This window comes from Stegostoma tigrinum, unplaced genomic scaffold (assembly GCF_030684315.1).
Source record: "Stegostoma tigrinum isolate sSteTig4 unplaced genomic scaffold, sSteTig4.hap1 scaffold_393, whole genome shotgun sequence".
In the NCBI taxonomy this organism is placed as follows: Eukaryota; Metazoa; Chordata; class Chondrichthyes; order Orectolobiformes; family Stegostomatidae; genus Stegostoma; species Stegostoma tigrinum.
In genome coordinates this window covers 1-27,661 of record NW_026728321.1, presented here as the reverse complement: position 1 = coordinate 27,661, position 27,661 = coordinate 1, and the positions used below count along the sequence as shown (strand labels likewise).

Here is a 27,661-nt window from a genome sequence, read left to right as displayed (position 1 = left end):
ATGGCCGCGGTTGTTGGAGGTCAGTCTTCTCAGCCGCGGGCCATCTCCGCAGGAGTCCCTCAGGTAAGTGTCCCACACCCAACCATCTTCAGCTGCTTCATCAAAGCCCTTCCCTCCATCATTAGGTCAGAACTGGGGATGTTCGCCGAGGGTTACACAGTGTTCAGCCCCGTTCCCCACTCCTCAGGTACTGAAGCAGTCCGTGTTCACATGTAACAAGGTCTGGACAGTACCCAGGTGCAGGCTGACCAGTGACATTGGTGTCACACAGATGCCAGACTGTCCCCATCTCCAACAGGACAGAATCTAACCCTCACCTCCCCCCCCCACCGACATTAAATAGCATCACTGAAACACCGCTACTCCCCCCACCCCAAACAAACTATCAACATCCTGGGGGTTACCACCGACGCTGAGCCGCAGCAGCGAGTACCATCTACAAGATGCCCTGCAGAGACTCACCGAGGATTCCTGAGACAGCACCTTCCAAACTCCCCCACCATTTCTGAGGAGTGGCCTGATGACCCTGCACAGTGGTCATTCTGTGTCACTACCCTACGATGGCCGTAGGTACGATGGGTGCTCACTGTACGCAGCAAGAGGCCATTGAGGCCGCCAGCTGTACAGCACAGTTACAGGCCCTTCGGCCCAACTCGTCCGTGCCGACCCAGAAATCCTAAACTGATACAGCCCCACTTGTCTGTATTTGGCCTTTATCCCTCCAGACCCTTCCCCTTTGGCATACCCATCCTGGTGCCTTCTTCCCACCCCCACACCCCAGTTTCCCAGCTGGTGGTCCATCGCCCCGGAGCCCACAGAACATGGAAAGACTGTGATGAGTACCACCCCCCGGTTCCTGCACTCCCTTTAGGCAGAGAGTTCAGATTCCCTCACTGCCTGAGCCCTCCCAACCTCTTCTCTCAGCCTGTTCCCCTAAACCTCTCAACCCCTCCCCCTCACTTGCTGACCCATTTCCTGGTGAATATCCTGTGCATCTGCTCATGTTTCCCCCCTAGGCACAGTGCTGCAGCTGGGGCCTAACCAAGGAACACAGCTCAGACACCAGCTCCGTGAAGTTCCAGTGTGTGCTGCCTGTAGTGAAAGGGAGGTATTCCTGCAGGGATCTCGGGGCAAAATTACTGAGAGTCCACGTGACAGTGAATCAGACTGAGTCAGCTCAGAGATGCCTCTGTCTCTCTCTGTCTGGGTCTCTCTCTCTCTCTCTCTCTCTCTCTCTCTCTCTGGGTCTCTCTCTCTCTCTCTCTCTCTCTCTCTCTGTGTCTGGGTCTCGCTCTCTCGCGCGCTCTCTCTCTCTCTCTCTCTCTCTCTTCACCCCCCCACCTCTCTTCACCACCCCCACCTCCCTTCACCCCCCTCCCCCCCACCCCCCTCTCTCTACTCCCCCACCCCCCCTCCCTCTACCCCCCCACCCCCCCTCTCCCAACACCCCCCCTCTCCCAACAGTCCCCCCTCGCCCTCCTCTCTCCCCACCTCGCTTCCCTCTCTCTCCCCACCTCGCTTCCCTCTCTCTCTCCCCCCCCCCCGCCGCTCCCTCCCCCTCCCCCCGCTCCCTCCCCTAGCACGTCGGGAAAAGGCTGGAAGGGGGTTGGGGCTGAGCTTGTGCATCCTAAAGCTGCTCAGGAGCTTCCGATGGGCCCAGGGTGGTCAGTGGGTGAGGGGATGGCGAGAGATCGCTCAGAAATCTGATCAGGAATTGCAGTGAGTTCCCATGGGGAGGAGGAGTGACCCAGGCTTGTGCTGTTCGGGGGGTGGGGACGGGGGCTGAGCGGTGAAAGCCAGGCAGTCAGAGGGAGAGCGCGATGTGAGTGAGGAGTTTGGGAAGGGCAGGGTTAAATGGGCTGTGCCAGCCCCCGGCCTCCCCACATGAGCGCACTCACAGACGCGGTGCTCTCTATGGCGTGTCTGAGGCTGCAGCTTCTGTACGGGGCAGTTAGGCAGGGACACACCAGGCTGTACTCGCACTGTCACCCAGTGAGGCACGAGGTATACTGCGCCAAATCTCCTCGACCGCCCACCTCCCCGTCCCCTCCCCTCTCTCTCATTCCCCTACCTCCCCCTCCCCTCCCCCCCTACCTCCCCCTCCCCGTCCTCTCCTCCTCCCCTCCCCCCACCGCCCCCTCCCCGTCCCCTCCACCTCCCCCTCATTCCCCTACCTCCCCGCCCTCTCCCCCTCCCTTCCCCTCCCCCCAGCTCCCCGTCCCCTCCCCGCTACCGCCCCGTCCTCTCCCCCTTCCCATCCCCTCCACTCCCCTCCCCCTCATTCCCCGTCCCCTCCCCCCTCATTCCCCGTCCCCTCCCCCCTCATTCCCCGTCCCCTCCCCCCACCTCTCCACCCCCATCCTCTCCCCCTCCCCTCCCCTCCCCCTCATTCCCTTACCTCCCCATCCTCTCCCCCTCCCTTCCCCCTCATTCCCCTACCTCCCTGTCCTCTCCCCCTCCCCTCCCCGTCCTCTCCCCCTCCCCTCCCCGTCCTCTCCCCCTCCCCGTCCTCTCCCCCTCCCCGTCCTCTCCCCCTCCCCTCCCCGTCCTCTCCCCCTCCCCGTCCTCTCCCCCTCCCCTCCCCGTCCTCTCCCCCTCCCCTCCCCGTCCTCTCACTCCAATACCTCCCCATCCTATCCCCGCTACTTCCCCATCCTCCCCCTCACCCCCTTCCCCATCCTCCCCCTCTACTCCCCTCACTCCCCTAACCCCCATTCCCAACCTCCCCCCTACCCATACTCCCCTACCTCCCCAACCTCTCCCCCCACTCCCAATCTCCTACCCTCTGTCCTCTCCCCTTCCACACCCCCACTCCCCAACCTCCCCACTCCCCTAATTCTCCATCCTCCCCCCACTCCCCCACCTCCCTGTCTTCTCCCCCTCTACCTCCCCCCCCCACTTCCCTATCTCCCTGTCCTCTCCCCCTGCCTCCCACTCCCCTCCCCCTCACTCCTCTTCCCCCACACCCCCTCCCCCTCCCCTCACTCCTCTTCCCCCACACCCCCTCCCCCTCACTCCCCTACCTCCCAGTCCTCTCCCCCCACCCCCTCACACCCACCCCCTCACACCCCTACCTCTCCACTCCCCTACCTCCCCATCCTCTCCCCCTCCTCCCAATCCCCTACCCTCTGTCCTCTCCCCTACCACACGCCCGCTCCCTTCCCTCCCCCACCTCCCCCCAATCCCCAACTCTCCATCCTGTCCCCCTCCCCCCCACTCCCTTGCCTCCCTGTCTTCTCCCCCTCTGCCTCCCCCCACTTCCCCGTCGTCTCCCCCTGCCTCCCACTCCCCTACCTCCCAGTCCTCCACCCCCTCACCCCCCACCCCCTCATTCCCCTACCTCCCCCTCATTCCCCTACCTCCCCCCCCACTCCCCAATCTCCCTGTCCTCTCCCCCTCACTCCCCTACCTCCCCATCCTCTTCCCCCTCAATCCCTTACTTCCCCGTCCTCTTCCCCCTCACCCCCAAAACTCCCCCTCCACCCCTCACTCCCCGTCCTTTTCCCTTCTTCTCCCCCCCCCCCCACTCCCCTACCACACATCCTTTCACCCTCTCCTCCCCTCCGCCTCACTACACTCCTTCCTGGCCCCTTGCCTGTGCCCCCCTTCCCTACCCTTCACTCCCCACTCCCATATCTCACTACCCTCCCTCTGGTGCTCCCTAACTCCCTTACTCTCCTTCCTTACCTCTGCCCCTCCCTCCCCTACCTCCTGCCGCCCCCCCCCCCCAACCCTCCCCCTCACTCCCCTACCACCCGGCCCTCCCCCCCACCACACCCCACCCCACCCCACTCACTCCCCACCCCACCCCACTCACTCCCCCACCTCCCGGCCATCTTCTCCCCATTCCCCCCGCCACTCCCCTACCTCCCAGCCTGTTCCCGTTCCTTCCTTACACCTCCCCCTCTCCCCTCCCCTCATTCCCCTTCCTCCTACCCGCCTGTCTCCTTCACTACCTCTCCACTCCTTCCTCTCCTACCCCTCCTTCCCAACCTCGCAGCTCCCCCTTTCCCTTCTCCTTTCTACCTTTCCTCCTTCCTTCAGTACACCTTCCACCCTCCCTCCCCCTCCCTCCCCCTCCCTCCCCCTCCCTCCCCCTCCCTCCCATCCTCTCCCCTAGCTCTACCCTAACCCCCTTCCCATCCTCCCCAACCCCTCTCCCCTGACCTACTTCCATCTCCCTCCTTTCGGTTCTGGCCCCCTCCCCTCCATACCTTCCTCCATCCCTCACCACCCCTTCCTCTCCCCCACCCCACCCCTCTCTCTCTTCCCCCACCCCACCCCTCTCTCTCTTCCCCCACCGCACCCCTCTCTCTCTTCCCCCACCCCACCCCTCTCTCTCTCCCCCCCCCACCCCTCTCTCTCTCCCCCCCACCCCTCTCTCTCTTCCCCCCCCCACCCCTCTCTCTCTTCCCCCCCCCCACCCCTCTCTCTCTTCCCCCCCCCCACCCCTCTCTCTCTTCCCCCCCCCACCCCTCTCTCTCTTCCCCCCCCCACCCCTCTCTCTCTTCCCCCCCCCACCCCTCTCTCTCTTCCCTCACCACCCCTTCCTCTCCCCCACCCCACCCCTTCCTCTCTCCCACCCCACCCCTTCCTCTCCCCCACCCTACCCCTCTCTCTCTTGCCCCACCCTACCCCTCTCTCTCTTGCCCCACCCTACCCCTCTCTCTCTTGCCCCCCCACCCCTCGCTCTCCCCCCCACCCCTCGCTCTCCCCCCCACCCCTCTCTCTCCCCCCCCACCCCTCTCTCTCCCCCCCCACCCCTCTCTCCCCCCCCCACCCCTCTCTCTCTTCCCCCCCCCTCAGCCCCCTCTCTCTCTTCCCCCCCGCCACTCCTCCCTCTCTCTCTCTCTCTCCCCCTCTCTCTCTCTCTCCCCCCTCCCTCTCTCCCCCCAACCCCCCCACTCCTCTCTCTCCCCCCCACTCCTCCCTCTCTCTCTCTATCTCTCTCTCTTCCCCCCCCACCTCCCCACTCCTCTCTCTCTCTCTCTCTCTTTCTCCCCCCCCCACTCCCCTCTCTCTCTCTCTCTCTCTCTCTCTCTCTCTCTGCCCCCATTCCTCTCTCTCTGCCCCCCACCCCCGCATTCCTCTCTCTCTCTCTCTCTTTTTCTTTCTCTCTCCCTCTCTCACCCCCACCCCCCGACTCTCTCTCTCTGTCTCTCTCTCTCTCTCTCTCTCTTCCCCCCCCCACCCCCCATGCTCTCTTGACTCCTCTCTCTCTCTCTCTCCCCCCCCCACCCCCCCCACTCCTCTCTCTCTCTCTCTCTCCCCCCCCCACCCCCCCCACTCCTCTCTCTCTCTCTCTCTCTCTCTTTCTCTCTCTCTCTATCCCTCTCTCCCCCCCCACCCCCCCACTCTCTCTCTCTCGCCCCCACCTCCCAACTCCTCTCTCTCTTTCTCTCTCTCTCTCTCCCCCCTCTCTCTATCTCCCCCCCACCCCCCACTCTCTCTCTCCCCCCACCCCCTGACTCCTCTCTCTCCCCCCACCCCCGACTCCTCTCTCTCTCTCTCTCTCTCTCTCTCTCTTTCTCTCTCTTTCTCTCCCTCTCTCTCCCCCCCACTCCTCTCTCTCCCCCCCACTCCTCTCTCTCTCCCCCCCACTCCTCTCTCTCCCCCCCCACTCCTCTCTCTCCCCCCCCCACTCCTCTCTCTCCCCCCCCACTCCTCTCTCTCCCCCCCCCACTCCCCTCTCTCCCCCCCCACTCCCCTCTCTCCCCCCCCACTCCTCTCTCTCCCCCCCCACTCCTCTCTCTCCCCCCCCACTCCTCTCTCTCCCCCCCCACTCCTCTCTCTCCCCCCCCACTCCTCTCTCTCCCCCCCCACTCCTCTCTCTCTCTCTCTCTCTCTCTCTCTCTTTCTCTCTCTCTCCCCTCCTCTCTCTCTCTCTCTCTCTTCCCCCCCCCCATTCCTCTCTCTGAAGATGTTCCCTTTGTGTTGGAGACCAGCCCTCCCTGTCCCCGAGAGGAGAACATGAGCTGCCAGTGAATGGGGACCTCCCACTGGGAGCTCGGCGCTCAGTCTTGTTTGTTCTATCTCCTGCCTCCACCAGCTGGGTTGCCTGGGCCGAGAGAGACCGAGCTGCTGTTTTCCCAGGTCCCAGGCGAGCACACAGCCTGCTGTGTCCTACCACTGTCGGGCTGAGGAGGGTTGAGGGGGTTGGGGGAGGGGAGACGGCTGGTTTCTTGTGCATGCGCGCTGGTATTCGAGGCTCCTGACCCTGACGGGGGTGGGGTTGGATCAAGGGGAGGGGAAGGAAACTCCTCGCCTCCCTGCTGGAAGGGCCAGCTTCTCTCCTCGGTCCTGTACTGTTACTCTAGCCTGGTTTGTGCTCGTGTCTGTGTGTGTGTGTCTGTGTGTGCATGGTTAATGCTTCATCACCCATTCGAAGCACATCTGTCTGCCTCTTGTGGGCAGGTCTGGCAGATTATAAATAGAGAGATGTGGAGCCTGCCTCAGATTTTTGTGAGTGGGAAGAGCAGGAGAGCTGCAAACTGATTTCTGGAGCCCTTGTCTGCCGGGGAACTGTAACGGGAGTCCGTGCATCTCCCGGCAGACTGTAACGTGTGCCCGCGCGTGTCTCGGGGAGACTGTAACGGGTGCCCGCGTGTCTCCCGTGGGGGACTGTAACGGGCGCCCGCACGTCTCCCGGGGAGACTGTAACGGGCGCCCGCGCGTCTCCCGGGGAGACTGTAACGGGCGCCTGCGCGTCTCCCAGCCGGGGGTACTGTAACGGGTGCCCGCGCGTCTCCCAGGGCGGGGGGACTATAACGGGCGCCCGCGCGTCTCCCGGGGCGGGGGGACTGTAATGGGTGCCCGCGCGTCTCCCGGGGGAGACTGTAACGGGTGCCCACACGTCTCCCGGGGGGGGGACTGTAACGGGTGCCCGCGCGTCTCCCGGGGGAAACTGTAACGGGTGCCCGCGTGTCTCCCGGGGTAGGGGGACAGTAACGGGTGCCTGCGCGTCTCCCCGGGGGGACTGTAATGCGTGCCCGCACGTCTCCCAGAGGGGGGGGGGGGCTGTAACGGGTGCCTGCGCATCTCCTGGGGGGACTGTAACGGGTGTCTCTCGGGGAGTGTAGTTTCTGTCTGACCAATCCTTGGACAGCAAATCCTTCCCCCTCCCAGTTTGAAAGGGTCGCCCCCACTTCACCCTGAGGCTGTGCCCTCGGCTCCTGGTCTCCCCTCCTCATGGGAACGTCTGCCACCCCCACACCCCGCTCTATCCCAGCTCCCTCGGTATCCTGTAAACTTCAATCAGATTCCCCCTTCGTCCTAAACTCCATCCAGTACAGACCCAGAGTCTTATCTCAACCCCCCTCCCCATACGACCAGCCCTTCATCCCCGGGATCACTCTCGTAAACCTCCCCTCGGACCCCCCACACCCTGCAGCGAGGCCGGCACATCCTTCCCTAGATACAGGGCCCAAAACCGCTCACAATATTCCCGAACGCGCCCTGCCCAGAGGCTGATACAACCCCTTGCAGTCCATCCCTGCCCGTGCATTCCAGCTCCTCTCCTAACGAATGCTAACGCTGCATTTGCCTTTCTAACTGCCCACTGAATCTGCACGCTATAACCTTCAGAGAATCCTGAGCTAGGACTCCTGAGCCCCTTTGTGGTTCAGATTTCTGAAGCCTTTCCCCGGTCAGGCTCAGTTTATGCCTCTATTCTTCTGAGCAAAGTGCATTCCCCCCCCCCCTTTCCCACGTTATATCCCACCTGGCGCTTCACTGCCCACTCTCCGAGCTTCCTAAACAACCTCCACATTTCTGTTGTGCATTTCCCGGAGAACATCTCATCCCAATCTTTGCTCCACAGTTCGAGCTTAACAGCACTGTAATTCCCCCTCCCCTGTTAAACACTTTTGCAGACAGCCTGCTCCTATCCCTGTCCAGGGCTGTAGTAAAGGTCAGGGGGTTGTGATCACTGTCACCAGCTTCTTGCTCGTTCTCCCCCAAACAGTTGGAATAGATGTGTCAGGCACGGCGTTCCCGGGATGAAACTGCTGACACAGCCTTATTTTACTGCACACTTCCAAGCACTCCGCACTCCCACCCTTAATAACAGGCCCTCAAACCCGCGGTCAGGCTAACCAACCTCTCGCTTCCTGTCTTCTGCCTCTCTCCCTTCCCAAATGGTGAGGCGGGGAGGTGACATTGACCATTTTGCAGCCCTCTGGGACCCTCCCTGATTCCAGTGTTTCCTGGAAAATCCCCCACCAATTCCTGCACAATCCCCTCCCAGCGACCCTCCTTCAGAGTCCTGGGGTGTAGTCCCGCTGTTCCTGGTGAATTCTCCACCTTCAGACCTTTCAGCATTTCCTTAGTGACGGTCACTACAGTCCCCTCTGCCCCCCCTGACTCTCTCCAAGTCCTGTCCTTACACTATGAAACCTGATGTAAAGTACAGATTCAGGTTCACCTGTTCAGACTCTCCCAGCCTCATTTTCCAATCTGAATTCTTATCTCTGTCTCTCTTATCTTTTCCATCGCTAAAAACTCCCTTGTAATCTGATATGACCAGCTCATTTGCCCTCATGTGTCATCTTCAGCCCGAATTATTGCTTTTGTAGTTCTCCTCTGCTGGTTTTCACAGGCCTCCCAATCCTGGAGCTCCCCGCTCACCACCACCACGTTATGTGCTCTCCCTGACTCCCCTTGTCAGCCACAGTTACCTCATTCCCCACTCCGTACCTTGCTGCTTCCTTCGGGATGAGTTTCAGGATGTGCCTCCTGAATAACCCACCCCCACCCCCCAAAAAACTCCTACCATCCATGCTCCACCACCGTCCCTGCTATGCTCCGCTTCTCACCAACTCTGGCCAGCTCCCCGGCCCCGCAACTCCCTCACATCTACGTATTAAGCTTGTTCCTTTCTGCTCTCTAACTGTACGGTGTGTTTTTATTTGCATCTTGGTCACTGATTCTCCCCCACCCCAAGGTGCTCCTTCACCTTCAGCTTGGTAACCAGCCTCATTACACACCCCCAAATCCCGAATTTCCTGTTCCTTCGTGGGCTCTACCATGAGCTGCTCCAGAAACACCCCATCTCCTAGATGTTCCACAAATCCCTTTACTTCAGATCAGCGACCGAGCCGATGTTCCCAACCCACCAGCAGATTGATGTCTCTCCCCGTAGCTCCCCACAACGATTACTGAGACAGGGCCTTTCTTACAGGCCCTTTCTTGTCTCAGGGTTTACTGTCTGCCCCACGTCCTCGCTATTGCTGGCCATATAACTGCCATCAGGGTCTTTCCTCCTTCGTGGTTCCTCGACTCTACCTGCTCAGACTCTGCGCTTTCCGACCCCTATATCCCGTCCGGCTCTCATGTTGGTTTTGTTTCTTCCTGACAATTCCGCCGCCAACAATTGGCTTGCCCTCTCGTTAGGATGTTTATCGTTAGAAATGTAACTGCCAGCCCTGATGCCCTTGCGGCTGTGTCTCTGTGACACCCCCACATTAGTGCACCCACCAGTTTCAGTCTGCACTACAGGCCTTCGCCCTTGTTTCAGGACAGCGCCACCAGTCCTGCCTTTCAGTAGCACCTTGCCCATCGGCCCACACTGAAGCTGAAGTTACACAGCCCTAACTGTGTGACTCCCCAGGGCTCTGGCCCCATCCCATTGGAACAGCTCCCTCCTTCCCCAGTACTGGGGCCAATCTGCCAGCTGTTTGAACTGGTTTCTCGCAGCCAGTTTGCTCATCCTCCCCGCAGCCCCCGCTCTTATCCTCTTAGATAAGCCGAAGAAGGGCTCCGATCCGCAACGTCAACTCTTACCACCACCCCCCCCACCACCACACTGCGCCCTCCAGTGCTGCGTTGTCTCCAACAAGCACCAGGGCTGACGCTCCGTCAGCTCTACCTCCTGGATTTGTCTGCTTGCCTCGACCGTACCCAAACCCTCCTGCCCCTTGTTGCTGACCGAATTTGAGTTCATCTACCTGAGGGGGTGTGGATGCCTCGTGGAACACAGCGTCCCACTAACTCCTCCACCGCCCCCCCCGCCTCCCCCAGTGACGTTTGGTAGCTCTGAGCCGGAGTTCCGCGCTGCTCTCACTCCCGCCCCATCCCTGAATCCCTGGAGTTGGACACTCCCTCGGTGCCGTGTCTGAGTCTCTGGCCGGAGGGAGGTACCAGCCATCGTCACACCACCAGGACAAGCGCCTTCACCTCCCACTTGTACCCTGTCCAGAGTGTCATGCGCAGCGGGCGGTGAGCGCCTGGCACTACCCTGCAGGCTCACCGGAGGCGTTTGAAGAGGAGATGGGTCGATGGTCTTAGAAATCGAAGCTGTTGCTTTGGGGAGGTGGGGGTCGGGGGGGAAGCTGTTTGCGAGGAGGGGCCGAGGCAGCGCGGGTGTGACCTGGTTCGGCAGTGAGGGGCTGAATGGCCTGACCGTTTGCTTTCTTTTCTGCCCGGCAGCGAAGTGAAGCCCGTTGGGATGGAAACGGAGCCCAGTACAGAGTGCGATCCCGCAGAGCTGCTGCTGCGGCCCCCCCATGAGCCCAAGGAGCAGCTGCAGAGTGAGGAGAGCCTGCGAGAGGCCGACCGGAAAGAGGTGAGCAGTTTGTCGGGGAACTGTAGGCTTTAGGGCTTGCTGTGACCCGGGATGGTGAGGGGGCTACGAGGCAGGGAGAGAGATGGGGTTAGCATTTCCAAGGTAAACCCCATCAGCTGTCCGTAACACGAGGGAAGGGGAAAGGGGCTTTAACTCTGGGAGGGGAGACATTGGGCGGGAGTGGGGCAGATGGGATTTTTGGAAGGGGGGGGGTGTAGGGGTGGGTGCGACAGGGGGGAGTTTGTCAGACCAGCATGACCGCCGGGGGTATGCAGTCTCCTCAAACCAACCCCCAACCCCTGTTCCACCATCTCAACCAACCCACCAGAGGAGGCCACTCTTCCACACAGCCCTGTCTACTAGCCCCTGGTGAGATAAAGGGTGGGAGGCAGGGGGAGTCTCTGGGATGTATTTCCGGGTCTGAGTCTGGGTTTGTGGGGCTGGGGAGGGAGGTGGGAGCTGGGAGGGACCAGATCAGAGACACCCCCACACCCCCAAAAAAAAGCTGCTCGGTCTCGAGTGAGCCACACCCTCTTTCTCCCCCTCCGACCCCCAAGCACCTCACTCTCCCTGCCCTGGTAACCCCCACCCCACTTCCCTCTACCAACCCCGTCTGCCCAGGACTTCTCCCCCGGCCACAGAGCATCGCCCTCTTCCCCACAGCCCCCCCTCACCCAGCCACTCACTCCCGTTCCCCCAGCCCCTTGTTCACCAGTCCCCCAGACCTTCCCTCCCACCTTACCCCCTCCCCCCGCCTTACCCCCACCCACCAGACCCTCCTCCCCGTCGCCTTAACCACACCCACTGGACCCCTTCGCCCTCACCCCCACCCTCCCTCCCCCAGGCCCTCACCCGCCTCCACCCTCACCCTCCCCCTCACCCCCAATCCACCCACAACCCCAACCACCCACTTACCCGCATCCACCCTCACATGCCCCCTCACCCCCTCCCTCCTACCCCACGCCCCCGCCCGCCCTCCCTCCCTCCCTCCTACCCCTCGCCCCCGCCCGCCCTCCCTCCCTCCCTCCTACCCCCCGCCCCGCCCTCCCTCCCTCCCTCCTTCCTTCCCCCTCGCCCCCGCCCCGCCCTCCCTCCCTCCTTCCTTCCCCCTCGCCCCCGCCCCGCCCTCCCTCCCTCCTTCCTTCCCCCTCGCCCCCGCCCCGCCCTCCCTCCCTCCTTCCTTCCCCCTCGCCCCCGCCCCGCCCTCCCTCCCTCCTTCCTTCCCCCTCGCCCCCGCCCCGCCCTCCCTCCCTCCTTCCTTCCCCCTCGCCCCCGCCCCGCCCTCCCTCCCTCCTTCCTTCCCCCTCGCCCCCGCCCCGCCCTCCCTCCCTCCTTCCTTCCCCCTCGCCCCCGCCCCGCCCTCCCTCCCTCCTTCCTTCCCCCTCGCCCCCCCTCCCTCCCTCCTTCCTTCCCCCTCGCCCCCCCTCCCTCCTTCCTTCCCCCTCGCCCCCGCCCCGCCCTCCCTCCCTCCTTCCTTCCCCCTCGCCCCCGCCCCGCCCTCCCTCCCTCCTTCCTTCCCCCTCGCCCCCGCCCCGCCCGCCCTCCCTCCTTCCTTCCCCCTCGCCCCCGCCCCGCCCTCCCTCCCTCCTTCCTTCCCCCTCGCCCCCGCCCCGCCCTCCCTCCCTCCTTCCTTCCCCCTCGCCCCCGCCCCGCCCTCCCTCCCTCCTTCCTTCCCCCTCGCCCCCGCCCCGCCCTCCCTCCCTCCTTCCTTCCCCCTCGCCCCCGCCCCGCCCTCCCTCCCTCCTTCCTTCCCCCTCGCCCCCGCCCCGCCCTCCCTCCCTCCTTCCTTCCCCCTCGCCCCCGCCCCGCCCTCCCTCCCTCCTTCCTTCCCCCTCGCCCCCGCCCCGCCCTCCCTCCCTCCTTCCTTCCCCCTCGCCCCCGCCCCGCCCTCCCTCCCTCCTTCCTTCCCCCTCGCCCCCGCCCCGCCCTCCCTCCCTCCTTCCTTCCCCCTCGCCCCCGCCCCGCCCTCCCTCCCTCCTTCCTTCCCCCTCGCCCCCGCCCCGCCCTCCCTCCCTCCTTCCTTCCCCCTCGCCCCCGCCCCGCCCTCCCTCCCTCCTTCCTTCCCCCTCGCCCCCGCCCCGCCCTCCCTCCCTCCTTCCTTCCCCCTCGCCCCCGCCCCGCCCTCCCTCCCTCCTTCCTTCCCCCTCGCCCCCGCCCCGCCCTCCCTCCCTCCTTCCTTCCCCCTCGCCCCCGCCCCGCCCTCCCTCCCTCCTTCCTTCCCCCTCGCCCCCGCCCCGCCCTCCCTCCCTCCTTCCTTCCCCCTCGCCCCCGCCCCGCCCTCCCTCCCTCCTTCCTTCCCCCTCGCCCCCGCCCCGCCCTCCCTCCCTCCTTCCTTCCCCCTCGCCCCCGCCCCGCCCTCCCTCCCTCCTTCCTTCCCCCTCGCCCCCGCCCCGCCCTCCCTCCCTCCTTCCTTCCCCCTCGCCCCCGCCCCGCCCTCCCTCCCTCCTTCCTTCCCCCTCGCCCCCGCCCTCCCTCCCTCCTTCCTTCCCCCTCGCCCCCGCCCTCCCTCCCTCCTTCCTTCCCCCTCGCCCCCGCCCCGCCCTCCCTCCCTCCTTCCTTCCCCCTCGCCCCCGCCCCGCCCTCCCTCCCTCCTTCCTTCCCCCTCGCCCCCGCCCCGCCCTCCCTCCCTCCTTCCTTCCCCCTCGCCCCCGCCCCGCCCTCCCTCCCTCCTTCCTTCCCCCTCGCCCCCGCCCCGCCCTCCCTCCCTCCTTCCTTCCCCCTCGCCCCCGCCCCGCCCTCCCTCCCTCCTTCCTTCCCCCTCGCCCCCGCCCCGCCCTCCCTCCCTCCTTCCTTCCCCCTCGCCCCCGCCCCGCCCTCCCTCCCTCCTTCCTTCCCCCTCGCCCCCGCCCCGCCCTCCCTCCCTCGTTCCTTCCCCCTCGCCCCCGCCCCGCCCTCCCTCCCTCCTTCCTTCCCCCTCGCCCCCGCCCCGCCCTCCCTCCCTCCTTCCTTCCCCCTCGCCCCCGCCCCGCCCTCCCTCCCTCCTTCCTTCCCCCTCGCCCTCGCCCCCGCCCCGCCCTCCCTCCCTCCTTCCTTCCCCCTCGCCCCCGCCCCGCCCTCCCTCCCTCCTTCCTTCCCCCTCGCCCCCGCCCCGCCCTCCCTCCCTCCTTCCTTCCCCCTCGCCCCCGCCCCGCCCTCCCTCCCTCCTTCCTTCCCCCTCGCCCCCGCCCTCCCTCCCTCCTTCCTTCCCCCTCGCCCCCGCCCCGCCCTCCCTCCCTCCTTCCTTCCCCCTCGCCCCCGCCCCGCCCTCCCTCCCTCCTTCCTTCCCCCTCGCCCCCGCCATCCCCTCCCTCCCTCCCTCCTTCCCCCTCGCCCCCGCCCTCCCTCCCTCCTTCCTTCCCCCACGCCCCCGCCCTCCCTCCCTCCTTCCTTCCCACACGCCCCCGCCCTCCCTCCCTCCTTCCTTCCCCCACGCCCCCGCCCCGCCCCGCCCTCCCTCCCTCCTTCCCCCTCGCCCCCGCCCCGCCCCGCCCTCCCTCCCTCCTTCCCCCTCGCCCCCGCCCCCTCCTTCCCCCTCGCCCCCGCCCCGCCCTCCCTCCCTCCTTCCTTCCCCCTCGCCCCCGCCCCCTCCTTCCCCCTCGCCCCCGCCCCGCCCTCCCTCCCTCCTTCCTTCCCCCTCGCCCCCGCCCTCCCTCCCTCCCTCCTTCCTTCCCCCTCGCCCCCGCCCCGCCCTCCCTCCCTCCTTCCTTCCCCTTCGCCCCCGCCCCGCCCTCCCTCCCTCCTTCCTTCCCCTTCGCCCCCGCCCTCCCTCCCTCCTTCCGCCCCCGCCCTCCCTCCCTCCTTCCGCCCCCGCCCTCCCTCCCTCCTTCCGCCCCCGCCCTCCCTCCCTCCTTCCGCCCCCGCCCTCCCTCCCTCCTTCCTTCCCCGCCCTCCCTCCCTCCTTCCTTCCCCGCCCTCCCTCCCTCCTTCCTTCCCCGCCCTCCCTCCCTCCCTCCTTCCCCGCCCTCCCTCCCTCCCTCCTTCCCCGCCCTCCCTCCCTCCCTCCTTCCCCGCCCTCCCTCCCTCCCTCCTTCCTTCCCCCTCGCCCCTGCCCCGCCCTCCCTCCCTCCCTCCTTCCTTCCCCCTCGCCCCTGCCCCGCCATCCCTCCCTCCCTCCTTCCTTCCCCCTCGCCCCCGCCCCGCCCTCCCTCCCTCCCTCCTTCCTTCCCCCTCGCCCCCGCCCCGCCCTCCCTCCCTCCTTCCTTCCCCCTCGCCCCCGCCCCGCCCTCCCTCCCTCCTTCCTTCCCCCTCGCCCCCGCCCCGCCCTCCCTCCCTCCTTCCTTCCCCCTCGCCCCCGCCCCGCCCTCCCTCCCTCCTTCCTTCCCCCTCGCCCCCCGCCCCGCCCTCCCTCCCTCCTTCCTTCCCCCTCGCCCCCGCCCCGCCCTCCCTCCCTCCTTCCTTCCCCCTCGCCCCCGCCCCGCCCTCCCTCCCTCCTTCCTTCCCCCTCGCCCCCGCCCCGCCCTCCCTCCCTCCTTCCTTCCCCCTCGCCCCCGCCCCCCGCCCTCCCTCCCTCTTCCTTCCCCCTCGCCCCCGCCCCGCCCCGCCCTCCCTCCCTCCTTCCTTCCCCCTCGCCCCCGCCCCGCCCTCCCTCCCTCCTTCCTTCCCCCTCGCCCTCGCCCCCGCCCCGCCCTCCCTCCCTCCTTCCTTCCCCCTCGCCCCCGCCCCGCCCTCCCTCCCTCCTTCCTTCCCCCTCGCCCCCGCCCCGCCCTCCCTCCCTCCTTCCTTCCCCCTCGCCCCCGCCCCGCCCTCCCTCCCTCCTTCCTTCCCCCTCGCCCCCGCCCCGCCCTCCCTCCCTCCTTCCTTCCCCCTCGCCCCCGCCATCCCCTCCCTCCCTCCCTCCTTCCCCCTCGCCCCCGCCCTCCCTCCCTCCTTCCTTCCCCCACGCCCCCGCCCTCCCTCCCTCCTTCCTTCCCACACGCCCCCGCCCTCCCTCCCTCCTTCCTTCCCCCACGCCCCCGCCCCGCCCTCCCTCCCTCCTTCCCCCTCGCCCCCGCCCCGCCCCGCCCTCCCTCCCTCCTTCCCCCTCGCCCCCGCCCCCCTCCTTCCCCCTCGCCCCCGCCCCGCCCTCCCTCCCTCCTTCCTTCCCCCTCGCCCCCGCCCCCTCCTTCCCCCTCGCCCCCGCTCCGCCCTCCCTCCCTCCTTCCTTCCCCCTCGCCCCCGCCCTCCCTCCCTCCCTCCTTCCTTCCCCCTCGCCCCCGCCCCGCCCTCCCTCCCTCCTTCCTTCCCCCTCGCCCCCGCCCTCCCTCCCTCCTTCCGCCCCCGCCCTCCCTCCCTCCTTCCTTCCCCGCCCTCCCTCCCTCCTTCCTTCCCCGCCCTCCCTCCCTCCTTCCTTCCCCGCCCTCCCTCCCTCCCTCCTTCCCCGCCCTCCCTCCCTCCCTCCTTCCCCCCGCCCTCCCTCCCTCCCTCCTTCCCCGCCCTCCCTCCCTCCCTCCTTCCCCGCCCTCCCTCCCTCCCTCCCTCCCCGCCCTCCCTCCCTCCCTCCTTCCTTCCCCCTCGCCCCTGCCCCGCCCTCCCTCCCTCCCTCCTTCCTTCCCCCTCGCCCCTGCCCCGCCCTCCCTCCCTCCCTCCTTCCTTCCCCCTCGCCCCTGCCCCGCCCTCCCTCCCTCCCTCCTTCCTTCCCCCTCGCCCCTGCCCCGCCCTCCCTCCCTCCCTCCCTCCCTCCCTCCTTCCTTCCCCCTCGCCCCTGCCCCGCCCTCCCTCCCTCGCCCCTGCCCCGCCCTCCCTCCCTCGCCCCTGCCCCGCCCTCCCTCCCTCGCCCCTGCCCCGCCCTCCCTCCCTCCCTCCTTCCTTCCCCCTCGCCCCTGCCCCGCCCTCCCTCCCTCCTTCCTTCCCCCTCGCCCCTGCCCCGCCCTCCCTCCCTCCTTCCTTCCCCCTCGCCCCTGCCCCGCCCTCCCTCCCTCCTTCCTTCCCCCTCGCCCCTGCCCCGCCCTCCCTCCCTCCTTCCTTCCCCCTCGCCCCTGCCCCGCCCTCCCTCCCTCCTTCCTTCCCCCTCGCCCCTGCCCCGCCCTCCCTCCCTCCTTCCTTCCCCCCTCGCCCCTGCCCCGCCCTCCCTCCCTCCTTCCTTCCCCCTCGCCCCTGCCCCGCCCTCCCTCCCTCCTTCCTTCCCCCTCGCCCCTGCCCCGCCCTCCCTCCCTACTTCCTTCCCCCTCGCCCCTGCCCCGCCCTCCCTCCCTCCTTCCTTCCCCCTCGCCCCTGCCCCGCCCTCCCTCCCTCCTTCCTTCCCCCTCGCCCCTGCCCCGCCCTCCCTCCCTCCTTCCTTCCCCCTCGCCCCTGCCCCGCCCTCCCTCCCTCCTTCCTTCCCCCTCGCCCCTGCCCCGCCCTCCCTCCCTCCTTCCTTCCCCCTCGCCCCTGCCCCGCCCTCCCTCCCTCCTTCCTTCCCCCTCGCCCCTGCCCCCGCCCTCCCTCCCTCCTTCCTTCCCCCTCGCCCCTGCCCCGCCCTCCCTCCCTCCTTCCTTCCCCCTCGCCCCTGCCCCGCCCTCCCTCCCTCCTTCCTTCCCCCTCGCCCCTGCCCCGCCCTCCCTCCCTCCTTCCTTCCCCCTCGCCCCTGCCCCGCCCTCCCTCCCTCCTTCCTTCCCCCTCGCCCCTGCCCCGCCCTCCCTCCCTCCTTCCTTCCCCCTCGCCCCTGCCCCGCCCTCCCTCCCTCCTTCCTTCCCCCTCGCCCCTGCCCCGCCCTCCCTCCCTCCTTCCTTCCCCCTCGCCCCTGCCCCGCCCTCCCTCCCTCCTTCCTTCCCCCTCGCCCCTGCCCCGCCCTCCCTCCCTCCTTCCTTCCCCCTCGCCCCTGCCCCGCCCTCCCTCCCTCCTTCCTTCCCCTCGCCCCTGCCCCGCCCTCCCTCCCTCCTTCCTTCCCCCTCGCCCCTGCCCCGCCCTCCCTCCCTCCTTCCTTCCCCCTCGCCCCTGCCCCGCCCTCCCTCCCTCCTTCCTTCCCCCTCGCCCCTGCCCCGCCCTCCCTCCCTCCTTCCTTCCCCCTCGCCCCTGCCCCGCCCTCCCTCCCTCCTTCCTTCCCCCTCGCCCCTGCCCCGCCCTCCCTCCCTCCTTCCTTCCCCTCGCCCCTGCCCCGCCCTCCCTCCCTCCTTCCTTCCCCCTCGCCCCTGCCCCGCCCTCCCTCCCTCCTTCCTTCCCCCTCGCCCCTGCCCCGCCCTCCCTCCCTCCTTCCTTCCCCCTCGCCCCTGCCCCGCCCTCCCTCCCTCCTTCCTTCCCCCTCGCCCCTGCCCCGCCCTCCCTCCCTCCTTCCTTCCCCCTCGCCCCCGCCCCGCCCTCCCTCCCTCCTTCCTTCCCCCTCGCCCCCGCCCCGCCCTCCCTCCCTCCTTCCTTCCCCCTCGCCCCCGCCCCGCCCTCCTCCCTCCTTCCTTCCCCTCGCCCCCGCCCCGCCCTCCCTCCCTCCTTCCTTCCCCCTCGCCCCCGCCCCGCCCTCCCTCCCTCCTTCCTTCCCCCTCGCCCCCGCCCCGCCCTCCCTCCCTCCTTCCTTCCCCCTCGCCCCCTCCCCGCCCTCCCTCCCTCCTTCCTTCCCCCTCGCCCCCTCCCCGCCCTCCCTCCCTCCTTCCTTCCCCCTCGCCCCCTCCCCCACCCCCACCCACCTCGCCCCCTCCCCCACCCCCACCCACCTCGCCCCCTCCCCCACCCCCACCCACCTCGCCCCCCCCACCCACCTCGCCCCCTCCCCCACCCCCCACCCACCCTCCCTCCTTCACCCTCACTCCCAACCCACCCTCCCTCCCCCCTCACCCCCACCAACCATCCCACCCCCCTCTCCTTCCCTCCCTCCCCCCCTCACCCCCAACCACCATACTTCCGCCCTCACCCTCCCTTACTCCGTCCCTCCCCCCCTCCCCTCCTGCCTGCCACGCTCCTCCCCTCCTGCCTGCCACGCTCCTCCACTCCTGCCTGCCACGCTCCTCCACTCCACCACCCTCCCTCAACTCCACCACCCTCCATCCTTCACCCCCACTCACCCGCCCTCCCTCACCCCGCACCCCCCCCTCCATCACCCCGCAGGCCCACCCACCCTCCCCCCTCCATCACCCCGCACCCCCACCCGCCCTCCCCCCCTCCATCACCCCGCACCCCCACCCGCCCTCCCCCCTCCATCACCCCGCACCCCCACCCGCCCTCACCCCCCCCATCACCCCGCACCCCCACCCGCCCTCTTCCCCCCCCCCCCCCATCACCCTACACCCCCACCCACCCATCCTCTCCCTCCCCACCCCTCCCTCTCCTCCGGCTCCCCCTCCCTCAGCCCCCTCTCTCCCCCTCCCCTCAGCCCCCCTCTCTCCCCCTCCCCCTCTCTCTGTGCCTGTCTCTCCCCCCCCTTCTCTGCGCCTGTCTCTCCCCCTCCCCCGCCTCCAGCCTCTCCCTCCATCCACTCCCTCCTCCCCCCCCACTCCTGACCCCCAGCCACACCCTCCCTCCCCTTTCTACCTCTCCCTCCCACCCTTCCACCCAGCCCCCAGCTCCTCACCCCCTTCTTCCCTCCCTCTCCCTCCTTCCCACCCTTCCTCCCTCCCATTCCCCAGTCCATCTCTCTCTCTTTCTCTCCCTTTCCACCCTCCCCCAGCCCCTCCCTTCCTTTCTCTCCCTCCCGCAGCTCCTCTCCTTTTCTCTCCATCCCTCATTTCCTCCCATCTCCCAGCCCCTCTCTTTCTCTTCCTTTCTCTCCCACCCCCAGGCCCTCCCTCACTTCCTGCCCCTCCCCCAGGCCCCAGCCCCGGCTCCCCCCCCTCCACCCGGCACCCTCCCCTCCCCCCACCCCGGCTCCCCTTTTTCGCCCCCCCGCTCCCCTTTTCCCCCCCGCTCCCCTTTCCCTTGCCCCCCCCACTCTCGCTCCCTTTCCCCCCCCCACTCTCGCTCCCCTTTCCCCCCCCCACTCTCGCTCCCCTTCCCCCCCCCACTCTCGCTCCCCTTCCCCCCCCCACTCTCGCTCCCCTTCCCCCCCCACTCTCGCTCCCCTTCCCCCCCCACTCTCGCTCCCCTTCCCCCCCCACTCTCGCTCCCCTTCCCCCCCCCACTCTCGCTCCCCTTCCCCCCCCCACTCTCGCTCCCCTTCCCCCCCCCACTCTCGCTCCCCTTCCCCCCCCACTCTCGCTCCCCTTCCCCCCCCACTCTCGCTCCCCTTCCCCCCCCCACTCTCGCTCCCCTTCCCCCCCCCACTCTCGCTCCCCTTCCCCCCCCCTCTCGCTCCCTTCCCCCCCACTCTCGCTCCCCTTCCCCCCCCCACTCTCGCTCCCCTTCCCCCCCCCCACTCTCGCTCCCCTTCCCCCCCCCCCACTCTCGCTCCCCTTCCCCCCCCCCCACTCTCGCTCCCCTTCCCCCCCCCCACTCTCGCTCCCCTTCCCCCCCCCCACTCTCGCTCCCCTTCCCCCCCCCACTCTCGCTCCCCTCCCCCCCCCCACTCTCGCTCCCCCTCCCCCCCCCACTCTCGCTCCCCCCTCCCCCCCCCCACTCCTCGCTCCCCCTCCCCCCCCACTCTCGCTCCCCTCCCCCACCACTTTCGCTCCCTCCCCCTGACCCTCGCTCCCCTTTTATTCCCCCCCGACCTTCGCTCCCCTTTTATTCCCCCCCGACCCTCGGTCCCCTTTTATTCCCCCCCCACTCTCGCTCCCCTCTTAGTCTCCCCCCACTCTCGCTCCCCCTCCCCCCCCGACCCTCGCTCCCCCTCCCCCCCCCCGACCCTCGCTCCCCTCCCCCCCGACCCTCGCTCCCCTTCCCCCCCCCGACCCTCGCTCCCCTTCCCCCCCCCGACCCTCGCTCCCCTTCCCCCCCCCCGACCCTCGCTCCCCTTCCCCCCCCCGACCCTCGCTCCCCTTTTATTCCCCCCCCCGACCTTCGCTCCCCTTTTATTCCCCCCCGACCTTCGCTCCCCTTTTATTCCCCCCGACCTTCGCTCCCCTTTTATTCCCCCCCGACCTTCGCTCCCCTTTTATTCCCCCCCGACCCTCGCTCCCCTTTTATTCCCCCCCGACCCTCGCTCCCCTTTTATTCCCCCCCCCGACCTTCGCTCCCCTTTTATTCCCCCCCGACCCTCGCTCCCCTTTTATTCCCCCCCGACCTTCGCTCCCCTTTTATTCCCCCCTGACCTTCGCTCCCCTTTTATTCCCCCCCGACCTTCGCTCCCCTTTTATTCCCCCCCCGACCTTCGCTCCCCTTTTATTCCCCCCCGACCCCTCGGTCCCCTTTTATTCCCCCCCCCACTCTCGCTCCCCTCTTAGTCTCCCCCCTACTCTCGCTCCCCTCCCCCCCCACTCTCCCTCCCCTCTCTCCCCCCCACCCAACTCTCACTCCCCTCTTCACCCCCACCCTTGCTCCAACTCTCCCCCCACCTTCGCACCCTTTTCTCCCCTCCCCCAACCCATCACTCACTTCCCCCTCCTCCCCTACGTGCTGGTCTGATTCGGGCTGGGAGCTCAGGGCTGTTGACGGCGGAGCGAGCGAGGGATGGAGGGAGGGAGGGAGCTGGTTAAAAGTGCTTCTGCTGTAATTGAATGGTGCTCGTTCACCTCCTGAGCAAGTCTATGAACAATACTGTGTATGCTGTTACCACATTAAACCCCAGAGAAGTCCCCGGACTCTACCTCTGACCAATCTGTTGGACTTAACACCGGGCCAGATCGTTAGCCACTCAGAATTCACTCTACGTTCAGAAACAGAGAGAGAGAGAGAGAGAGAGGCGTGAGAGCAAATCCAGGCGACCCAGCTCTCATGGCCTGCCCTGACACACACAGACACAACGCGGCCAGGTCCCACTGCCTTCCCCTCACCCACCGTGAACCGAAGCCCCTGCCCCTCCTTCCGCAACAGGAGGCAGGGGCCCGGCCAAAGGAGAGCGGGGGCAGGGAGGCCACATTGCCGAGGATCGAGAAGCCACAGCCATCCGTGTGCCTTCTGCAAGATGGCAGGCGACCGAGTGGGGTGGGGGAGGAATTCGGGAACACACACACACACAGAGAGTGAGAGAGAGACACAGAGATCGGGTGGTCGCACGTTGTGACAATCCGAGAGAAAGAGAGACCACCGGCAACTCCGCACGGGAGAGTTCCTACGCAGCTCTCAACCCCCCACCCCTACAGCCAGACCACGACATGAGGAGGAGGCCAAGGGCTCTGTGCTGCTGCTGACATCCTTTGGACTCTCTCCATCCCGGCTCCAAGGCCGTCCTGGGTCAGAATCTTCTCGGCGATGGGCGGATGGAGAGCGGGGAGTGTTCACACGTGCAATGCACTCCCCCCCTCCCTCGGTCCTGACAAATTCAAAATTGCAGGCTCAGATGCAAAACGGAGAGTGTAATGTTGCTACCAGGTTAACCAGCATTCATACGGTCACTACAGAGAGCTCCTGGGCCCTAGTGTCCTGACAGGCCGCTGTGCTTCGAAAGCACAAAGCACCGGAGGGAAGCTCAGTACTCCAGCAACAATCTGCAGAGAGAGAGAGACAGTTAACATTTCGGGTCTGGTGACCCTCCTCCAGCTCCCCAGTTTTGCCAGGAGCTCTGCAGTTGATGAGTTTCTTTCTGCGAGAGTGTGGCTGGGTCTGACGCTACATCGCACGGTCAGCGCTGCCGCTACTACATCGCACGGTCAGCGCTGAGGCTACTACATCGCACGGTCAGCGCTGAGGCTACTACATCGCACGGTCAGCGCTGAGGCTACTACATGGCACAGTCAGCACTGAAGCTACTACATGGCACGGTCAGCGCTGAGGCTACTACATCGCACGGTCAGCGCTGAAGCTACTACATCACATGGTCAGCGTGCGGATGGTTTCATTGCACGTTGAGCAAGAGAAACAGACGAGTTTAGGATGGGATGGGGGGGGGAAATGCTAACCCACCCCCGACACCAGCCTCTCGCGAGGACTTTGACAATCGCCTCTCCCCGAAACTTCTCCGCAAGGCCACACTTGTTTGAATTCCCGACCCCACGAAGTTGGTGGGGTGTGGGTGCAACGGAGAATGCAGAGAGACTGGGGGCAAAAACATCAGCTCACGCAGAAAGCGAGCTGGCTGCTCAACCTTTTGGGTGGCCGAATGTTTCCAGGTCGCTGACGCCCCACCCAGTGCCCCTCACGCCAGCACAGTCCGTCGCTGCACACTGGGGGTGAGCGAGAGAGTGTGTACCGGGGATAGGAGATGTGAAAGTTGCTATGTCTGTTGGCCTGACTGTCAGGAGATGCAGTCAGCTCGCTGCCTGACCGAGCTCAGGAGCCTGCCGAACTGTCATGTCAAACATCGCTGGGGGCTTTGTGACTGAGCTCTGTCGCCTCCCAGACCCGATGGGCAGTACCCAGAGCCAGGAGGAAGGTGTTGTTGAAAAGCCTGGTGGATTGCCTTCCTCTGTCGATCAGCTCCCCTTTCCCTCACAACCTGTTTGTGCTGGCAAAAGCAAAGCAGAAACCGTTCCTGTGGCGACCTCTAGTCGGGCTGAGAGTCGTGTGTTTGCCTCACCTCGCCTCGCCTCGCCTCGTCTCACCTCGCCTCGCCTCCGATTCCCTCACATCTCACTACACCACCTCCTCACAGTGAGGGCCTCCCCTCAGTTTGGACTGTAAGGCAACGCGTTACACTGAAGACCAGGTGTGAAAGGGTACCTGGACCATTTGTCATTTCATAACTTTGTAATTTATTTTGTTGGTGCTTTCTGTTTTTCTTATATATATATGTGTATATATATATATAAACTACGTAAAGCAAATTATCTGGTGTTGGTAGAGAGGAGATGAGAAAAGGAGATTGTTTTGAGGGAAGGCTAAAAGGACGGGCGATGATGGCTTTTTAAGGTGTTTAATATATTTTTTGGTTGTGCTTAATGCGGGGCCGGGGGCATCAGGCTGAGGTAGATTTGGACAATACACCATTAACTGGGGAGCGACTGGGGGTCCCAAAGGGACAAAGCTGTAGGGACTGGCAGAGACCTGCAGCGACAGAGACCAAGACAGCGGGGAGAATCACACTGCACCCCGTCCTTTCACTTCCCATCGACCGAGGGCAGGGACACCATCCCCCCTCCCCTCGGCTGAACGAACAAGGGCGGGGGGCCCGGTCACCCCCCTCTCCCCTCGGCTGAACGAACAAGGGCGGGGGGCCCGGCCTCCCCCCTCTCCCCTCGGCTGATCGAGCGAGGGCGGGGGGGCCCGGTCACCCCCCTCTCCCCTCGTCTGATCGAACGAGGGCGGGGGGCCCGGTCTCCCCCCCTCTCCCCTTGGCTGATTGACTGCGGGAGCCCTCACCTCCACCCCCTGCCTGACCAACATTGGCTGATCGACTCTCTTCCCCTTACCCGCCCTGCCTGATCGATGGAGGGAGCCTGGTTCCTACACCTGCACTGCCCCGACACGCCTCAGCTGATTGAGCAAAGGAGCCTTGCTCTCTGTCCGATCAAATGAGGGGGCCCACCCTCCAAACCCCCCCACCCCTGCTCCCTGCCCCCCCCCCCCCCCCCCCCCCCCAGCACATTGACTGACGAGGCCCTCATTTCCATCCCTGACCCGCGTCGGCAGATTGACCGAGGGGGTCCACACCTCCTCCCCCCGGCCCCTCCCTGGCAGATCGTCAGACGGGGGTCTCACATCCACCCCTGACCAGCATCGACAGCTTGACCAAGGGGGTCCTTACCTCCACCCCCTGACCCGCCCCGTCTGATCGACCGTGGAGCTCCCGCAATCCCAGCCCATGCTGTCCCGGAGATGTGGTGGTCTCGATGTGCTGAGGTGAATGGGGTTCTTTCCCTGTCCATCTCACTGGGCAGTCTCATGCAGATCCGACAAACATGCTGGTGTGTCCTGGCCAGAGCAGGGATGGGCTGATGTGAATGATTACCCCGATCCCTGAAGTCTCCTGCCCAGGGGTGGGTCTGTGGGGGGAGAGCGATGGAGCTGCCCCCACCCACCCCCAGGGACCTGACACTGCCTGACCCAACAGTCACTGTCCAATACCCATACTGGGGAGGTCTTGCTGCTGGCTGCAGGTCTCTGTGTATTGCTGGGGGGGTCAGGCTTTCGCGGTGGGGCGGGGGGGTGTGGGGTTGGGGGGGAATGTGGGCTCACTGTTTATCTCGCGGTGTTACCTTCCTGCCTCTCCCTCCTGCAAGACTCATGCTCCCCCCTCTCCGCCTCCCTCTCCCACCCCACACCACCCCACCCTCTACTCCCCTACCCCACACCCCCACCCCCACCCACCCCTCACCCCTCCGGGGTCTTCTCTTTCTTTTCCAGAATGTGGTGCCAAAAGCCTTCAAGAGGAAGATCTCAGTGGTTTGTGAGTACTCAGTGTTTATCCTCCTGTTTCTTTCTGTCTGTCACTTCGCCTCTGCTCTGCTCCGCTCACACACCCACACGCGCTCACGCACCCATACCCGCTCACGCACGCGCGTGCAGGCACACACCCACACACGCGTAGGCTCACACCCGCTCACGCACGCGCGCGCAGGCACACACCCGCACACGTTCGCGCACACAGGCACACACCCGCACACGCGGCACACACCCGCATAGGCGCGCACGCAGGCACACACCCACACCCGCTCACGCACAGGTGCGCAGGCACACACCCACACACGCTCAGGCACGCACGTGGGTGTGTGCGCGCACACATTGCAGAGGTTGTCACTCCTGTGTTCATGTCCTCACTTCACCTCCTGCCCCTGGCGCTGTTTGATGGGGAAGGGGATGGCGGGCGGGGACAGTGTAGAGGGAAGGTTTCTGTGTGTACGGAGGGTGACAGGGGTCCTGGAGCTGTGCTCCAGCCTAACTCTGTGCTTTGTTGCAGCAGCCAGTAAGTGTAGCCCCCAGGGCAGCGTGGAAAGTGAGGCTGGGATCCCAGCCCGAAAGAGACGATGGGGATCCAGTACAGTGGCTACGCAGAAAAAAACCTTCCATCAGCATCACCACCGAATCCCTAAAGGTTAGTCAGTCCCCCTCACAACTACCCCCCCTCCTGGGACAATCAGGGTAATGGGGTCCAACTCACTCCCCAGGGACACTGAGGGTAATGGGGTCCAACTCACTCCATGGGGTCCAACTCACTCCCCAGGGACACTGAGGGTAATGGGGTCCAACTCACTCCCCAGGGACACTGAGGGTAATGGGGTCCAACTCACTCCCCGGGGACACTGAGGGTAATGGGGTCCAACTCACTCCCCAGGGACACTGAGGGTAATGGGGTCCAACTCACTCCCCGGGGACACTGAGGGTAATGGGGTCCAACTCACTCCCCAGGGACACTGAGGGTAATGGGGTCCAACTCACTCCCCGGGGACACTGAGGGTAATGGGGTCCAACTCACTCCCCGGGGACACTGAGGGTAATGGGGTCCAGTGCTCCCCCCCCACTCTCCCCGGGGACACTGAGGGTAATGGGGTCCAGTGCTCCCCCCCCAGTCACTCCCCGGGGACACTGAGGGTAATGGGGTCCAGTGCTCCCCCCCCACTCTCCCCGGGGACACTGAGGGTAATGGGGTCCAGTGCTTCCCCCCCACTCTCCCCGGGGACACTGAGGGTAATGGGGTCCAGTGCTCCCCCCCCAGTCACTCCCCGGGGACACTGAGGGTAATGGGGTCCAGTGCTCCCCCCCCACTCTCCCCGGGGACACTGAGGGTAATGGGGTCCAGTGCTCCCCCCCCACTCTCCCCGGGGACACTGAGGGTAATGGGGTCCAGTGCTTCCCCCCCACTCTCCCCGGGGACACTGAGGGTAATGGGGTCCAGTGCTCCCCCCCCACTCTCCCCGGGGACACTGAGGGTAATGGGGTCCAGTGCGCCCCCGCCCACTCACTCCCCGGGGACACTGAGGGTAATGGGGTCCAGTGCCCCCCCCCCCCCGACTCACTCCCCGGGGACACTGAGGGTAATGGGGTCCAGTGCGCCCCCCCCCCACTCACTCCCCGGGGACACTGAGGGAAATGGGGTCCAGTGGCCCCCCCCCCACTCACTCCCCGGGGACACTGAGGGTAATGGGGTCCAGTGCGCCCCCCCCCCACTCTCCCCGGGGACACTGAGGGTAATGGGGTCCAGTGCCCCCCCCCCCCCCCCCCCGACTCACTCCCCGGGGACACTGAGGGTAATGGGGTCCAGTGCGCCCCCCCCCCCACTCACTCCCCGGGGACACTGAGGGAAATGGGGTCCAGTGGCCCCCCCCCCCACTCACTCCCCGGGGACACTGAGGGAAATGGGGTCCAGTGCCCCCCCCCCCCACTCACTCCCCGGGGACACTGAGGGTGATGGGGGTCCGTACCTCCCACTGGGGTCAGATAGTGATGTGACTGTCCTGGTGTGTTACAGAGTCTGATCCCAGACATTAAGCCTCCGGCCGGCCCGGGGCCTGGTCAGGGTCAGGAGGCTGTGGTAGACCTACACGCAGACGATAGCCGTCTGTCTGAGGACGAGACTGAGAGGCTGGAGGAGGAGGACCCACATGACAAGGGCCTGAAGATCCGTAGGACCGTCACCCAGGTAACCGTGCCCCCTCGCTGCCCTGTCGCCCGGGTAACCGTGCCCCCCCATCGCCCGGGTAACCGTGCCCCCTCGCCGCCCTGTCGCCCGGGTAACCGTGCCCCCTCGCCGCCCTGTCGCCTGGGTAACCGTGCCCCCTCGCCGCCCTGTCGCCCGGGTAACCGTGCCCCCTCGCCGCCCTGTCGCCCGGGTAACCGTGCCCCCTCGCCGCCCTGTCGCCTGGGTAACCGTGCCCCCTCGCCGCCCTGTCGCCTGGGTAACCGTGCCCCCTCGCCGCCCTGTCGCCCGGGTAACCGTGCCCCCTCGCCGCCCTGTCGCCTGGGTAACCGTGCCCCCTCGCCGCCCTGTCGCCCGGGTAACCGTGCCCCCTCGCCGCCCTGTCGCCTGGGTAACCGTGCCCCCTCGCCGCCCTGTCGCCCGGGTAACCGTGCCCCCTCGCCGCCCTGTCGCCCGGGTAACCGTGCCCCCTCGCCGCCCTGTCGCCCGGGTAACCGTGCCCCCTCGCCGCCCTGTCGCCTGGGTAACCGTGCCCCCTCGCCGCCCTGTCGCCTGGGTAACCGTGCCCCCTCGCCGCCCTGTCGCCCGGTAACCGTGCCCCCTCGCCGCCCTGTCGCCCGGGTAACCGTGCCCCCCCATCGCCCGGGTAACCGTGCCCCCCCATCGCCCGGGTAACCGTGCCCCCTCGCCGCCCT

The 27,661-nt window shown here is 66.9% G+C and overlaps 1 protein-coding gene across 1 annotated transcript; it reads left to right on the top strand.

Annotated features, from left to right (window-relative positions):
- Positions 1-26,965, top strand: LOC125449087 (apoptotic chromatin condensation inducer in the nucleus-like). Its single transcript, XM_059644003.1, has 6 exons — positions 1-63; positions 1,017-1,108; positions 10,426-10,561; positions 24,737-24,779; positions 25,290-25,424; positions 26,799-26,965. The coding sequence occupies exons 1-6, from the start codon at positions 1-3 to the stop codon at positions 26,816-26,818; spliced, it is 489 nt and encodes a 162-aa protein (XP_059499986.1). The 3' UTR covers positions 26,819-26,965.
- The last annotated feature ends 696 nt before the right edge of the window (positions 26,966-27,661 follow it).